General features: G+C 42.1%; 1 protein-coding gene, 1 long non-coding RNA gene and 2 other non-coding genes across 9 annotated transcripts; 1 reads left to right on the top strand and 3 right to left on the bottom strand.

Moving 5' to 3' along the window:
- Positions 1-931: 931 nt before the first annotated feature.
- On the bottom strand, positions 932-5162 carry RPL21 (ribosomal protein L21). Of its 6 annotated transcripts, XM_060394082.1 has the most exons (8): positions 5132-5162; positions 3455-3525; positions 3007-3078; positions 2745-2823; positions 2443-2504; positions 1840-1952; positions 1174-1324; positions 932-1066 (listed from the first exon to the last, which is right to left on the bottom strand). In XM_060394082.1, the coding sequence occupies exons 4-8, from the start codon at positions 2809-2811 to the stop codon at positions 977-979; spliced, it is 483 nt and encodes a 160-aa protein (XP_060250065.1). In that variant the 5' UTR covers positions 2812-2823; positions 3007-3078; positions 3455-3525; positions 5132-5162; the 3' UTR covers positions 932-976. The 6 variants fall into 6 exon arrangements, with proteins under 6 accessions (XP_060250065.1, XP_060250064.1, XP_060250067.1 ...); XM_060394081.1 differs by lacking the exon at positions 3455-3525; XM_060394084.1 differs by lacking the exon at positions 3007-3078.
- On the bottom strand, positions 1683-1809 carry LOC114116764 (small nucleolar RNA SNORA27). The gene has a single exon (XR_003590584.1). It is a non-coding gene; the product is annotated as a small nucleolar RNA SNORA27 (small nucleolar RNA).
- LOC114116761 (small nucleolar RNA SNORD102) lies at positions 2056-2126 on the bottom strand. Its single transcript, XR_003590581.1, has one exon. It is a non-coding gene; the product is annotated as a small nucleolar RNA SNORD102 (small nucleolar RNA).
- Positions 5163-5475: 313 nt separating the features above from the next.
- Positions 5476-14603, top strand: LOC105609570 (uncharacterized). Its single transcript, XR_003590542.2, has 4 exons — positions 5476-5595; positions 11640-11771; positions 11890-11975; positions 14395-14603. It is a non-coding gene; the product is annotated as an uncharacterized LOC105609570 (long non-coding RNA).
- Positions 14604-15450: the final 847 nt, after the last annotated feature.

Here is a 15450-nt window from a genome sequence, read left to right on the forward strand (position 1 = left end):
AACAGTCATGTTTAAACATAACCCTCCACCACCAGGTGCGCATCTTTAAGGGCAATTAATAACCTACCACAGTCACTGTGTTAGGTTAGGAATCCAAGACTCAGTGCCAGGTTTGCTGGACTCCAAGCAGACCTACGACCATCCTGCCACCCCAGATAAAACCAAAGGCCACCAACACCAGGTTTTCACTCATTCACAGCATTTACTAACATCATATACAGGTTCTTGTCTCTAACAGTGGGGAGAGAACACCCTTTAAACAAGCTTGCTACAATACTGAAGGCAAGGGAGTGGGGTGGGTCAAGCCCCTACTGGGTGTTTACCACATCCAATTAATAATACCCAGCAAGTAACAGAACCCAAAATGTGCTCCAAAGACACTAAGCAGCTTTAAAATCTTATTACTATGAAGCAATAAACCCTTGCCCGACCCTCCCCCCTCATTACCTTGGCAACTTACTTGATTTGTGCCTCTGCTTCCTTTCATGCAGAATGGGCAAAACTGAACTTATTCCAAGTTTTTTGAGCACATTTTGTTAAGTGTTTAGAAGGCCACATCAGTTTAAATAAAAAAGGTCTTCCGGTTTTTAACACTCTACTGAGCACTGCTGCATGAATGGTCTAAACAGCTCAGGCTTCAAAGTTAAGTTCCTGATCCTCAAAATACATCTATTTATGATGCAATTAGGAATAATCAACTTTTCCTGAATTTAACTATAACGCAACAGATAATCTTAATTGTTCATTCATTATATCCCCCCCCAACAGGGATTTAATAGGCTATTTTCCAAGAAGTAAAAATACTTTATAAATAATATCTGGCAGTTTATTAAAAAAAAACTGAACAACTATCTTACACCTTTCAGGAAGAAAAAACACTAAATTTGAAAAGACATTACCCACTGAATTTGGACACAACAACTCTACTCAATTAAGAGAAACATTTGTACAGTCCAGGTCTTTATTTTTACACCTATCAGGCCATGAATTCATAGGGGATGGGCTCCAACAGTTCGGGTTCCTTTCCATTGGTCCTCACAAAGTGTGCTTCTCTAGGTGGAGCAGGCTAAAAAAACACAAGGGAATAATTATATAAAGTACTGTAACTCAATTTTAAACTGCTCCCAGAACCAATAACACACTCAACACCAAAAAACCCTGCCAAGTACTCACCTGGCGCTTCAGCTGAACCCAAGTCCCTTTCTCTTTGGCTTCCTTCTTTTTCTGATCATTTTCCTTCACACGTTTCAGGAAGCTATCTCGGCTCTTAGAGTGCTTAATATGCTCAATACGCACATTAATTCTCTTGGCAAGAATCTTGCCCCTGGAGAAAAAAGAGCCTTGTAAGTGCTTCATCAAAAACACAGCCTAAATTCAGAGAATCCTTTCACGGGTTTCCCTCTAAACCATGAACCTCTACCCACAGACAGGATAAACCAACAAGATGATAGCAAATTTACAATCATTTATTAAATCTTGCTGAATTGGGTGTTGAGGCAAACATCCCCATTCATAACCTCTCTTCTGTGAGATGACAGACTGAAATACCAAATAATTTAAGCAAAACCAGACCACTAATAAAATGTACAACTTATTAAATTCTTACTTTCTGAAAACTCTAACTACTTAATTAACATACTGCATAAGACTTTAACACTGAAAGGTGCAAACTAAGTTTATTACAATGTTTCCTCTGACAGGTTACAAGACAAACACCCAGTTTGCCTGAGTTTTAAAAGGTTGTTTCCTTTGCCCCACTTGAATGACCAATAAAGACATAAGTCCAATTGGCAAAGTGAAAGGGGGTGTGAGGCAATACACAAATTGGACCTTACTTACTTAACTTGTTTGTTTACAATGATGCCAACAGCATGCTGGGTAACATTGTAGACTCTCCCTGTTTTGCCATGGTAACATTTGTGGGGCATTCCTTTTTGAACAGTACCCATTCCCTGTTTAGAAAGGAAATCAATGTTATACCAACAATTTCCCCTCTCCTTTTAAGCCCAAAGTAAGATATTTTAACTTTGTTTTTTCTTTAAAAGGCAACTCAAGAGCTCTCAGAGCCGGTGAAATGTCATTTTCACGTTGCTTTAAGCAATCAAAAAGACAATCATCATTAAGCTCTGGAGTGCCAGGACACAGACACTCAAGTTCTTATGATTCCCCCCCCCCCCAACACTTTTCCACTAGCTGTTAAAAACAAGTAATGAGAAAATTCTTAAGACTCAAAAATAGCATTTTAAAAGCTTGTTTTTGAAAGTGAAATTACAATAGCGATTCCACACTCTAAGGAGCTCCTTCTCAGTAAATGGAATGGATTTCCACTCAATTAGGAAGATAAAAAAGATGTAATACACACTGTTCAAATTTCAATATTAAACACAACTTTTCTAACTTCTAATGTTATTCTGTGGTTAATTCTCCAGTTTTCTAATTTACCTTGATATCTACAATATCACCCTTCCTGTAGATTCGCATGTATGTGGCCAAAGGAACAACTCCTGCAAAAAGAAAAAAAAGTCAATATTGAGAGTAAAAGAAATACTTACTATCTTCAACACACTACTTTTTGGCTTTTAGAAGTACTTTATCTTGATAGCCAACAATTTAGAAATTATATATAAAATGCATGTTTTATATTTATTAAAAGGCAGATGCTGATTAATCAGTGTCATTTATTAAGAACACACTGTATGAACTGCAACACACAGGCAATAAACCAGGAGGGCAGCTCCACTCACCATGTTTTCTGAAAGGCCTGGAGAACATGTAGCGGGTGCCCCGCCTCTTTCCCTTTGTGTTGGTCATCTTGGCGAATCACTGAAACCAGAAAGCACAGAACACTCAAACACGGTGTCAACATTGCCATCTTCTCCTTTAACCAAAAAACATGTAATTACAAATGCACTCATTTCAGTAGCAACATCAGAATTAGGCAACCATCTACAAGGTTAGCTCACCAATCAATAGCTCTTATAAAAGGGGAAGCAGCAGTAATTTTACCAAGATTTTTGCCAAAATCGCCGAAAGTCTAAGAAGCAGAACTGGATTTCAGAATCCAAACCAGCACTTTCCCTACGAGAATATAAAAACACAACAGACCCTGGCATACTATTTCTGAGACTGCCAAGAGCACTGGAATTACTAGAAGGCAAAGCACAAAACTCAGTCTTTTATTTTTGCATATTGGATAACCCCCCCTTTCAACCTACAGGTTTCTCTTATACAGCATCTATCAACTTATCAAAAATCTCTAACTCACTTCACATATCTAATTACTCAGTTGTTTACCAGGAAATGTAAGGTTTATCTACATGCTGTTTAACTTTTCACTGTTTCCCAAAAGGTCAAAATAATGGTTTTAATTGCTTCAGATCACCCAAGAGAACTACCATTGCTGGCAACGACTCCTACCACAAGGAGATCACAAGTTAGAACACAGTGTTCTAACCTAATCAATCTCTCAATGTTACCATATCTTCAAAAGAAGTGACTCCCAAGAATCTTTTTCATATGACTTGCCTGGCAAGAAAGCAGAATAATGTTTTAGCTAACCCATCAAAGTTAAACCACTGTGCACACTCTTACTTCACATTCTACTAATTACTCTGTAATGGTCTATATGGGAAAAGAATATTTAAAAAAAAGACATATGTATATGTATAACTGATTCACTCTGCTGTACACTACAAACATAACATTGCAAATTGACTGACTATATGCCTATAAAAACATTTTTAAAAATTCACAATGAAAAAGAAGGCCAAGAAGAATCTATCAAGCCCCAAAACGCTTCAATTCTCAACTCTACATTTGCACTAAGTTCATATAAACTCGACTTACGTTCATAAACAAGGAGACATGCTCTGTGGGTATCAGTAATGTAAGTCATCTCTTGACTACTGAGCCTACTAGTTAGAAATCCATTCACAACCCAAGACACATGACTTGCCTTTCCCAAAGTCAAAATGAGATCCACTACGGAACGCATCTCGCAGTTTGGGCAACTCTGGCAACTGGCTGCTACAAACTAGCCTGCCAGCTTCCTCTGTCCTGGGACTTCCCAGGCAACAATACTGGAGTGGGTTGCCATTTCCTTCTCCAGATCTTCCGGACTCAGGGATTGAACCCGGGTCTCCCGCATTGTAGGCAGACGCTTTACCGTCTGAGCCACCAGGGAAGTCCACAAAGTAGACAAAAAGACACAAAAACTAGGGCTAAGTGGTTTCTTACTTAACTCCGCCTCCCCCCCGGTCCCTCCAAACTTTTCAGAACTAAAGCGTCTGCCTACAATGCAGGAGACCTGGGTTCGATCCCTGGGTCGGGAAGATCGCCTGGAGTAGGAAATGGCAACCCACTCCAGTATTCTTGCCTAGTGAATCCCACGGACAGAGAAGCTTGGTGGGCTACAGTGCACGGGGTCGCAAAGAGTCGGACACGACTGAGTGACTTCACTTCACTCAACACTTGCTGCCCTGCATTAATAATACACCGGTAGCCAACAAAAGCATTTTCCCTTTGTCCAACTGGGGCCCCAAGACAACATTTAAACGACCCGAAATCACTCCCTCTGTATGAAAGACTAACGGCCTCGGTTTCTTGGTCCAGGTGGACTCTGGGCACCTCTGAGGTTCTCCGACCAGGACCCCAGGCTTACACACACGCCTCGCCAACCCGTTCCTACCACACTGAAGCCCCTAGCCGGCAGCACGTATACTTCAGCTTCTGCAACGAGAATAAGAATGCCACCCTGAAGGCATTCGAAAAGAAAGGGTCACGCGGCCTCAGAGCCGGTCCGAGGAATCCCAGGTCAGCGAGGCTGAAGCCGTGCAAGCGCCGGAAGAACCAGTTCCCTTGCCCCGACAGACTCGAGTCATGTCACCCAGGGGCCGCGGCCCCGCTACTCCGGGGTCCTTCCCCTCAGCAGGTCGTGCCTCGGCCCAGTCCCGGGGCCGCGGTCCCGGGTCTGGATGGACACGGCCCCACCATTTGAGCCAACGGCCCCCGGAGAAGCTAGACAGCCTTTCTAGGGCTTCATGCGCGGCCTCAGCCGCCACAGGGTTGAAACTCACGCCTGAGGGGCCGGGGGAGAGACGGGAGGCGGCGGGAACCACGCGTTAGCCTTTACCTGGAAGATGGCGGTTCCGGCCGAAAAGAAGGAGGCGGGGCCGCGCATGCGCCTTTCAAGGGCCTGTGGGCTGCCCACTGCGCTGCCTGAAGAAACGCCGATCGACAGCCATTCTTTCCTGGGGAGTGAGGTCATCGTCCCTGAGGACGAGGAGAGCCTGTGAGGATACTATCCCTTCTTGCGAAAAAGAGGGCGAGGTAATCGACCGACACAGGCTGACACTTGGCTCTTGCCAGACAGCCCGGAAAGGGGCCTTCAAGGGGGTCCAACGGGCGCCGACGTCCCTAGCGTGCTGACGTCATCACCTGCGTCAGACGCCACGCCGGGTGCGGGCGTGTGCGTGCGTCTTCGGGCAGCACCCGGGCGCGCGAGGTTATAGGTCTGTACTCCCTGCTGCAGTCTGTGGGGATGGCTATATGTGCAGAAAAGCCAGGCTATAGTGAAGAAAGCGTATTGTCCGGTTTGTACGTGTTTCAAACTTTTTTTTTTTCTTAATGCGTAAAAGCATACTACACATCTGGTAGGTTCGTGCGTGTTACAACCACTTTGAAAAGCCACAGGGCAAAATCTAGTGAAACGGAAGATGTAGGAATAATCAGATTCCGGGGATTTCCCTGACGGTCCAGTGGCTGGGACCCCCGCTTTCCCAATGCAGGGGTCCCTGGTTCCATCCCTGGTGGAGGATCTAGATTCCCATCTGCCGCATCTTGTGTTGCAACTAAAGATTCCGCAGGTTTCAATAAGGATCCTGCTAAGGCCCTAAGATGGAGGAGGGGGGGGGTGGTATTTTTAGTTGTTGGCCGTTACAATCACTCCCTTCCAGCTCCCACAGGTCATCTTTCCTTTCTTACGATTTTCCTTGCTAAGGCTCCTTGGATAAACGCAGCCTCTGCCGTCTCCCTGACCGCATCTCCACAGTTGAGCGTCGTCCTCGGCTGCACACAGGCCAACTGCAGTCACTATAATAAGTCATATCTGGGCTGTAGTTTGCACACACGGACTTTGTTTTGTTTAACAGATAGCAGTGTTAAGCCATGTGGCTCAGATGGTGAGGAATCTGTCTGGAATCCGCCTGCAATGCGGGAGGCCTGGGTTCGATCGCTGGGTCGGGAAGATGCCCAGGAGGAGGGCATGGCAACCCACTCCATTATCCTTGGGTAGGGAATCCCATGGCGGACTAGAGTCCATAGGGTCACAACTGAGAGTTGGACACTACTGAGCGACTAGCACACGCACCCACACACATACACACGATTTTAGTTAACTTAAAAAAAAAAACAAAAACATCCTGGGAGTTCCCTGATGGTCCAGTGGTCAGGACTCTCTGAGTCCTCTGCAGGGGGCATGGATTCTAACCTTGGTCTGGGAACTAAGATCCTGCACTTCAGTTTAGTCGTGTCCAGCTCTTTGATACCCGATGAACTACAGCACTCCAGGCTTCCCTGTCCATCACCAACTCCGAGAGCTTGCTGAAACTCATGTCCATCAAGTGGGTGATGCCATCCAACCATCTCATCCTCTGTGGTCCACTTCTGTTCCCACCTTCAATCTTTCCCAGCACCCTGGTCTTTTCCATTGAGTCAGTTCTTTGTATCAGGTGGCCAAAGTATTGGAGCTTCAGCTTCAGCATCAGTCCTTCCAATGAATATTCAGGGTTGATTTCCTTAAGGATTGGCTGGTTTGATCTTGCAGTCTGAGGGACTCTCAAGAGTTTTCTCCAACACCACAATTCAAAAGTTCCGACAAAATGTGGTCCACTGGAAAAGGGAATGACAAACCACTTCAGTATTCTTGCCTTGAGAACCCCATGAACAGTATGAAAAGATCCTGCAAGCTGTGAAGTAAAAAAAAAAAAATCCTTACTTGTCATAGTAAAATTGTTCTATGTCAGATTTCTATTTTTTAGCAGATCCTGTTATTTATCTCATCAGTGGATCTGGACTAAGGGTAACATGGTATTACTCTTATCCTAAGAAAAACATAATTAGTATGAAAATAGTATAACAAAATGAATTCCAAAATTAAATGTGTTCTTGCTGTGGCCTACAGTTTTAGACTTTGTACATATGTATTTGTGCATATGTATGTATATATTATATATCTTTGTAACGTGTGTACATATGGGTGTGTATATTATATATATATCTGTCTATATACATATATTTGGGTAGGGAGGGAGAAACTGAGATAGAATTTTTAAATATATATACCCTGAAATGCACAGATCCTAAGTGTTCATTTGGATGATTTTTGACTAATATATACAATCTACTATATATAATTAGTATATATACTTATATATACAATCTTATAACCAATATCTCCAAGCAAGGTTAGAACATTGCCTGTGCTTCTTCCCAGGAAATCCCCTCCCCAACTAGAATAATCCAATATTCTGATTTTTATAACCATAGATTAGTTTTACCTATTCTTAAATTTCACATAAATGGAAATGTACGTACAGTATGTACTCTTTGTTGTCTGACTTTTTTTTCAGCTTAGTGTATGTTGTTGCTGGTATCAGCAGTTGAGTTTATTTTTTATTGGTAAGTAGTCATCCACTGTATGAATATACCACAGTTTGTTTATATATTCTTCTTTTAATGGAAATTTGGTTGTTTTTTTTCCCCTTGATTTTATGCTGTATGAATAAGTTTTAGTCACTCAGTTGTATTCGACCCTTTGTGACCCCATGGACTGTAGCCCGCCAGGCTCCCCTGTCCATGGAATTTTCTAGGCAAGAATACTTGCCCTTCCCTTTTCCAGGGGATCTGGCTGACCCAGGGATTGAACTCAGGTCTGATGCTGGGAAAGATCTAAGGCGGGAAGAAAAAGACGACAGAGAATGAGATGGTGCTGGAAGTTGGTGATGGACAGGGAGGTCTGGTGTGCTGCAGTCCTTGGGGTTGCAAAGAGTCGGACACAACTGAGTGACTGAACTGAAATATTCTTGAGAATATGTTTTCTTTTCTCTTGAGTAAATACTGAGAGCATTGCTTGATCATAAGGTATGTCTAACTTCGAAGAAAATTACCACATGGTTTTCCAAAGTGAACCCTTTTTTTATTTATTTAGCATTTTCCTCTGAAGAGAGACTACAGCGTTTATTTTTAACACAGGCTTTTAAAGTAGGTTTGTGTCATTAGCTCCATTGTACAGATTCGAAAACCAAAGTGGTTTCCTAAATGTCTGATGGTCAGTTTATCCCATTTGAGATCATTAACTGTAAAAAGAATAAGAAAAGGCTTGAAACTTAAAAAGAAATGTGAAGTAAATTAAATGTAGAAAGTAGAAAAACTCAAAATTCATTCAGTATTTATAAGCATCTAGATTAAAACAGGTACCGTTCTGAGGGATGGGACCATAAAAATGAATAAAACATGATCCTTGCCCTCAAGGACTCCAAAGAGCTTGGTGGAAGAGGGAGGCCACAGACTGTTCTAGGTGTACTAGCCGAGGACACGGAGTGTGAGCAACACAGGAGTTCTGTGGCTGATCCACTGTGCCAAGGTGAGCGGAAGGGGTGGGATAGAAGAGTCCCTGGGTGAGAAAGGAAGCTTCGCAGAGAAGGCTGAACTTGATGAAGGAGGCACTCTTTGACCAGAGAACAAGTAGCAAGGGTACTTTAGGCAGAAAGTATCACTGCTTCTGTAAAGGCATACAGATGGATAATAACCTTAAAAACTCGGAAATGAAAGTCACCCAGTAGCTTTAGAAAATAAGGTCAACAAACGAACAGGAGTGTGACATTAAAATGAAACCAATTTTGGACTTCCCTGGTGGCGCGGTGGACAGGAGTCTGCCTGTCAACGCCAGGGACATGGGTTTGAACCCTGGGCCTGGAATATCCCACATGCTGTGGAGCAACTAAGCGCCTCTGCCACAACTACTGAGCTCGCACTCTAGAGCCCATGCTCTGCAACAAGAGAAACCACTGCAATGAGAAGCCCGTGCACCACAACGAAGTGGAGCCCCCGCTGGCTGCAACTAGAGAAAACCCACAGGCAGCAACGAAGACCCGGCACAGCTGAAAATAAATAAAAAAAATATTTAAAAAAATAATAAAATGAAGCCAATTTTATAATTTTGCACCGGACTTGAGTAAAATACTAAGCAAAATCCGTAAGTTTGCTCATTAAAGTTCATGGGACTTCCCTAGTGGTCCAGTGGTTAAAAAACTCCACACTCCCAATGCAGGGATGCAGGGAGCATGGGTTTGATCCCTGACCAATCTAGACAGCATATTAAAAAGCAGAGACATTGCCTACAAAGATCCATCTAGTCAAAGCTATGGTTTTTCCAGTAGCCATGTATGGATGTGAGAGCTGGACTATAAAGAAAGCTGAGCACCGAAGAATTGATGCTTTTGAACTGTGGTGTTGGAGAAGACGCTTGAGAGTCCCTTGGACTGCAAGGAGATCCAACCCATCCATCCTAAAGGAAATGAGTCCTGAATATTCATTGGAAGGACTGATGCTGAAGCTGAAACTCCAATACTTGGGCCACCTGATGTGAAGAACTGACTCCTTGGAAAAAACCCTGATGCTGGGAAAGACTGAAGGCAGGAGGAGAAGGGGATGACAGAGGATGAGATGGTTGGATGGCATCTCTGACTTGATGGACGTGAGTTTGAGCAAGCTCTGGGAATTGGTGATGGACAGGGAGGCCTGGCGTGCTGCAGTCCATGGGGTTGCAAAGAGTCAGACACGACTGAGCGACTGAACTAAACTGGGGAACTAAGATACCTCAGGGTGCGTGGCTCACTAAATAACAATAAAAAGTAGCTCATGTCTCTCTTTCTTGTGGGAAGATACTAGCAATGTGTACATTTTGTTTTATTTGGGTTTTCAGAAGACACTGGCAGTGTAACTCCAGCCTGGCAAATTTTCTAAGCTAGGAGAAAGCATGGATATATCCTCTTATGTGTGAGACCTAGTTGAAGACTCCAGCTGAGTATCAGTAACTTCCATCGGATTTGCCGTTGTCTTGGTGGATTGGCACAAGGACAATTTCAAGAACTGATGAGTTTCTAGTATGAAAAGCATATAATGAGAATTCTTGTCTCCGGGAGAATGTCACTGTAATGATAGCCAAAGTAATGAGGCAGAAATACCATGAATAATTGAAAAACACATGGTGAAGAATAATTATGCAAAATTATCTTTTTTCCATTAAAATTTTCATTTGAGATCTTGAGAAGAAGAAAAAAAAAAATGAACAAGATAAGCTCCTTTAAAAAGAAAAAGAAATCAAGTAAGACAGGACTTCCCTGGTAGTCCAGTGGTTGGGAGTCTGCCTGCCAGTGTAGGGGACATAGGTTCGACCCCTGGTTTGGGAAGATCCCACATGCTGCAGGGCAGCTGAGGCTGTGTGTCACAACTGCTGAGCTGACAGGCTGCAACTACTGAAGCCTGCCTGCCTGGAGCCCGTGCTCTGCAACAAGAGAAGCCCCCGTTCGCCACAACCACAGAAAGCCCACACAGTACGGAAGACTCAGGGAAGCCAAAAATAAAATTTGATTAATTTTTAAAAATCAAGTAAGACAAAGAGTGTACCCTTTTAGAATTTGATTCTCTCCATGAAAAAGGCATAAACAAGCTTGTGTCCGTGGGATTAGGCATTTAAACTGAATCTCAACTTTCTCTGCATCTAGATTTTTCTGTTCCCAAATCCTACTTCTTCCTCCAGCTTCTAAAATATCTTCAACTGCCCTAGACGTTAAGGCCAGAGCACCATGAGGAAGAACTGAATCAAATATCAGGAGCCTTGAGGCAGAAAGTGTATTGAAGGGAAAGTTGGGAAAGCCATTGCGGTGATTTATGGAGACCTAGTTATGCTTTGACAGTAAGGCACAACTTGGAAGTGTGCAAACAGATACAATGTAGGGTTTTCTAGTTTGCAGGAAGCATCTAGGAGATTGTCAGACTTGTAATAAATTCAAGGAGAAAACTAGTCAGTTGGAGTCAACTTATTCCTAATGATTACATTAGTTTTTCCAGGTAACACCATCACTTGGAGCCATTCCCATCTCTTCCAGGCAAACTTACTTTTTGTATTTGTAGAGAAGGAAGAAAGAGACTATCTCTCTGATCCTATACTCTTGCTTCCTAATAATTTTGAATAGGGCTGACAGACCAATTTCATGTCTATTGTTAGCCCTTATTGACTATGATTTCCTGGTCCTGCATTGAGAAATTTCTTCTTCTTTTTTTTAATGACCTCATTCAATGCTCAAAGCAATAAACATAATATCGAGTCTTTTATTTCACTGCAAATTTCAAGAATCTAAGTTGAAAATCAGTTGGTCTTTCAAGGCCCAAGCTTCATTCATGTGGAGAATTAGAACTTACTAGTTCAGAGACAAAAGACTGTCTTAGAAAGGTTCAAAAGATTTCTTGGATAATAAATGGGTCTTACAGAATGCGTTTGGATGAGTTAAGTGTAAATGAATCAAGCACAATGGATTAAGTTATCCTTAATTTATTTCATTTCCTATTTATTTATTTAGAAAAATGTTGCACTTCGGTGACTTCCCTGGTGGTCCAGCCCTTAAGATGCTGCACTTCCACTTAGAGGGTCCAGGTCCCATCCCTGGTCAGGAAACAAAGATCCCACGTGCTGCATGGCATGACCAGACAAGGTGAAAGAAAATGTGACGTTTTGACTCCTTTCACCCCTTTCTCCCATCCTTCATCCCCCTCCATCTCTGGCAGCCACCAATCTGATCCCTGTATCTTGTCTTTTTTTTTTAATTTTAGAGTCCACATGTAAGAGATTTCAGGCAGTATTTCTCTGACTTTTACTTAGCTTAATGCCCTCAAGGTCATCCATGTTGTCACAAATGGTAAGAATTCTTTCCTTTTTTATGGCTGAGTAATACTCTATATTTTAGTAAGTAATACATATTTTTTTCAATCTGTGTGTGTATATACACAAATAAACCCTAAAGATATGTCAATAAACTGTTAGAACTAATAAATGAATTCAATAAGTTTGCAGGATACAAAATCAATACATAAAAGTCTGGTATATTTCTATATATATACATTGCTAACTATCAGAGAAATTAAGGAAAATTCCCATTTTTAACTACATCAAAAAGAATAAAATTCTTGATAATTTTAACCAAGGAAATGAAAACCTATATACTGAAAACTACACCCCATTAAGGAAAGAAACTGATGAAGGTACACCTAAGTGGAAAAATACTCCATTTTTAAGGAATGAAATGAAATTAATACTGTTAAAGTGTCCAAACTGTTTGAAGCAAGCTATAGATTCAGTGCAATTCCTATCAGAATTCCAGTGGCAACTGTACAGCTGCTGAATTGCCTTGAACTGACTTGGATTTTTAATTTATACTGTAATTAGGCTGATTTTGCTTCACTATTATTCTGTTATGTCTGTAAATTTCCAATGAAACTGCTTGTTAGGTCAAATTTCTGGGGAAATCACATAAATACGGAACTAGCAGTTGATGAGACTTGTTAAAATTTCTCTTGGAGACACTTTAAAAAGAAATCCACAGACGTTTTCCCAAAACAGCCTTTCTGGTTGTCAAGTGAAATAGGTGAGCAATTAGGCTTTGGTCCTCTGAGTAGACTCAGAATTTTCTGCTGACTGGCCGTGTCCTGTCTCCACCTCTCTGCTATCATTCAGGTCCTTGGCTGTACTCTCAGGGAATAAAGAAGAGTTTGTGGTTGAAATATTTTGACTACAGTACTTCCTGACAAAAGACTAAAACCTTTTTAGCCATTAGAAAAATTACTTGGGCTACAGTTTCATAATGCCAGGAATTTCTGAAATAGAATTTTTTGGAAAACTGACAGTAACTTTAACCATTGTAATGAACCACAATGACATCAAAATGCTTCTGCAAAATGACTGATACAAAGTGGTTTTGAAAAATTTTAGCGCTGGAGTTTGTAGCTGAAGCAAAAAGTGTTATGTGAACAATCTTTGTCAGACATTATTTTAGTGCTGCTAATTTTCACAAAGCTTTCACATTTTGCAAATGCAATCCCACTGCCAACTATTTTCTTCAAACTAGTTTTCAAGCATCTGTGATACTTAACAGTTGGTTTCTGTAGTATTTGAAAGCTGATTTAGGTGCATGAAATTGGTAAGGCTCAATTTAAATAATTTGGTAAAATTCTATTTGTTTTTAGTTGATCTAGGAGAAGATATTTGAAACTGGAGAATAAACTGGATAGGAAACTTATTAGGGTAGTGGTCTGATTGCTTTGGCAGAGTGGATTCCAAAAATTTTAAATGTAAGTTTCCCATGGGTAAGGACTTAGTCACTTTGTATCCAGTGCTTAGAGAGTGGAGCATGAAGGTGGCTCAGTCCTGTCCGACTCTTTGTGACCCCATAGACTGTAGCCTACCATACTCCTCTGTCTGGGGGATTCTCCAGGCAAGAATACTGGAGTGGGTTGCCATTTCTCCAGGAGATCTTCCCAACCCAGGGATCGAACCCAGTCTCCCACATTGCAGGCAGAAGCTTTACCATCTGAGCCACCAGGGAAGCTCAGGTAAATGCTTAAGACATAATTGGAAATAGAGATGGAAAAAATGGAACTGGATGGGGGCAATAAGATAGCCCAATTGGTTCAGTGTTACTGTGGGTGATTTTAGAAAATACTGATTATTTCGCTGCATCAGGTCTTAGTTGCTGCACGTGGGATCTTCCTTGGGGTCGGCAGGCTCAGTAGCTGTGGCCTGGTGGGCTTAGTTGTCCCACAGTATGTGGGATCTTAGTTCCCCAACCAGGGATTGAACCCACTTCCGCTTCATTGGAGGGCAGATTCTTAACCAATAGATCACCTGGGCAGCCCCTGGGCACAACTTGATAACACTTTGCTAGTTGAATGTTCCCATTTCCTGTATAACTCAACAATTCTATCAGTAAGTACCCTACAACTGCTTCTGCACATGGACACAAGGAGACATCCATAAGGACATTCATAGCAAGATGAAAATGGCATTTCCACCTTCTTTTCTGCAAGCATTGAATAGATGCAGAGTCTATCTCTGTGGATGAAGTGACCTAGAATTTTAGTTATATGCGTAACTCATTAGGGAAGTGCTTAAAAATAAACAGAAGATTTTCATAGAACTACACATTCCTTTTTCACTCTGGGTAATTTTAACATGGCATCAGACTGGCAAGTCACCTCTAATAAAATGTAAACTGAAAACAGATTTTTTTTCCTTCATTGTCTAGACTATTTAATTTTGTTCTCCTTTGCTATTTTGTCTAGTTTCAAAAGGAGCGGCTTCATGTGAAATTTGTGGGAAGGCTGCTATTCAGAGTTTAATGCCATTATGTAGTAGCCCCATGAAAATCCAGCAGGAAGAATGTAGATACTTCTAGAAGATGCTGAAAACTATTTGAAAAGTGAAGAATTCATAGATATAATTTCTCTAAAGTCATCGAGTTGGAGATTGAATAAATGGATAATTGAATGAATGAGTGATTCAAAATACATCATTAATGAATTGGAAGTAATCAACTATGTCACCTGGTCCTAAAAATATTCCTGAAAGGGCTTCTCTAGTGATTCAGATGGTAAAGAATCGGCCTGGAATGCTGGAGACGTGGGTTCAATCCCTGGGTTGGGAAGATCCCCTGGAGAAGGAAATGGCTACCCGCTCCAGTAATCTCACCTGGGAAATCTCATCAATAGAGGAGCCTGGCTTGCTACAGTCCATGGGGTCACAAAGAGTCGGACACGACTGAGTGACTAACATTTTTTTTTTCCCTAAAGAATGAAGCATGTGATAAAGCCATTGAATTCCGCGGTCAAAATCCCACTGGCAAATGACAGCCTCTGTAAATGCATCTCTTTACAGCATTGTGGTGATAGAGAAGACAGTCTCTGAGTTCGGGAATGCTAGTGCTGGTGGAACTCCTAGGGGGCAGGGAGGGCAAGCACATGATTGGAGCAAAGGTCTATCCCACTGAGGCTGATTCTGCTGGAGGGGTCTCCTGCTGACCCCTTGGGGCATGGTGCCATCTCAGGGTCTCAGTGTTGATCAGATGCCAGCAGGTTGGACATTCAGCCCCTGCAGAAGCCACACCAGAGTTGAGGGAATAGGCTACTGGCATGTACAGCTTCCACCCCGCCTCCTATGTCCTTTGTTCCTGAGCCCCTGGAACAGGCTTGTAGGTGACGAGGAAAGACTGACGCAGGTCCACAGGTTGGATCAACTTGACCGCCTGGTTTTTGCTAGGGGCTAGGTTTTTCCCTCCTCATATCCATGAGTTTATGTATTTGGAGAAGGGCCTTAAGGGAGATTATTGTTGTTGTTTAGCC

This window comes from Ovis aries, chromosome 10 (genome assembly GCF_016772045.2).
Source record: "Ovis aries strain OAR_USU_Benz2616 breed Rambouillet chromosome 10, ARS-UI_Ramb_v3.0, whole genome shotgun sequence".
NCBI lineage: Eukaryota > Metazoa > Chordata > Mammalia > Artiodactyla > Bovidae > Ovis > Ovis aries.

What these genes read in the sequence shown, in the direction of transcription:
- RPL21 (XM_015098167.3), bottom strand. Translation starts at nt 2,811, where the DNA reads ATGACCAACACAAAGGGAAAGAGGCGGGGCACCCGCTACATGTTCTCC. An exon ending in CAGGCCTTTCAGAAAACATG is followed by an intron (nt 2,505 to 2,744) that starts GTGAGTGGAGCT and finishes TTCTTTTTGCAG; the next exon opens with GAGTTGTTCCTTTGGCCACA. An exon ending in GGGTTCAGCTGAAGCGCCAG is followed by an intron (nt 1,067 to 1,173) that starts GTGAGTACTTGG and finishes GTGTTTTTTTAG; the next exon opens with CCTGCTCCACCTAGAGAAGC.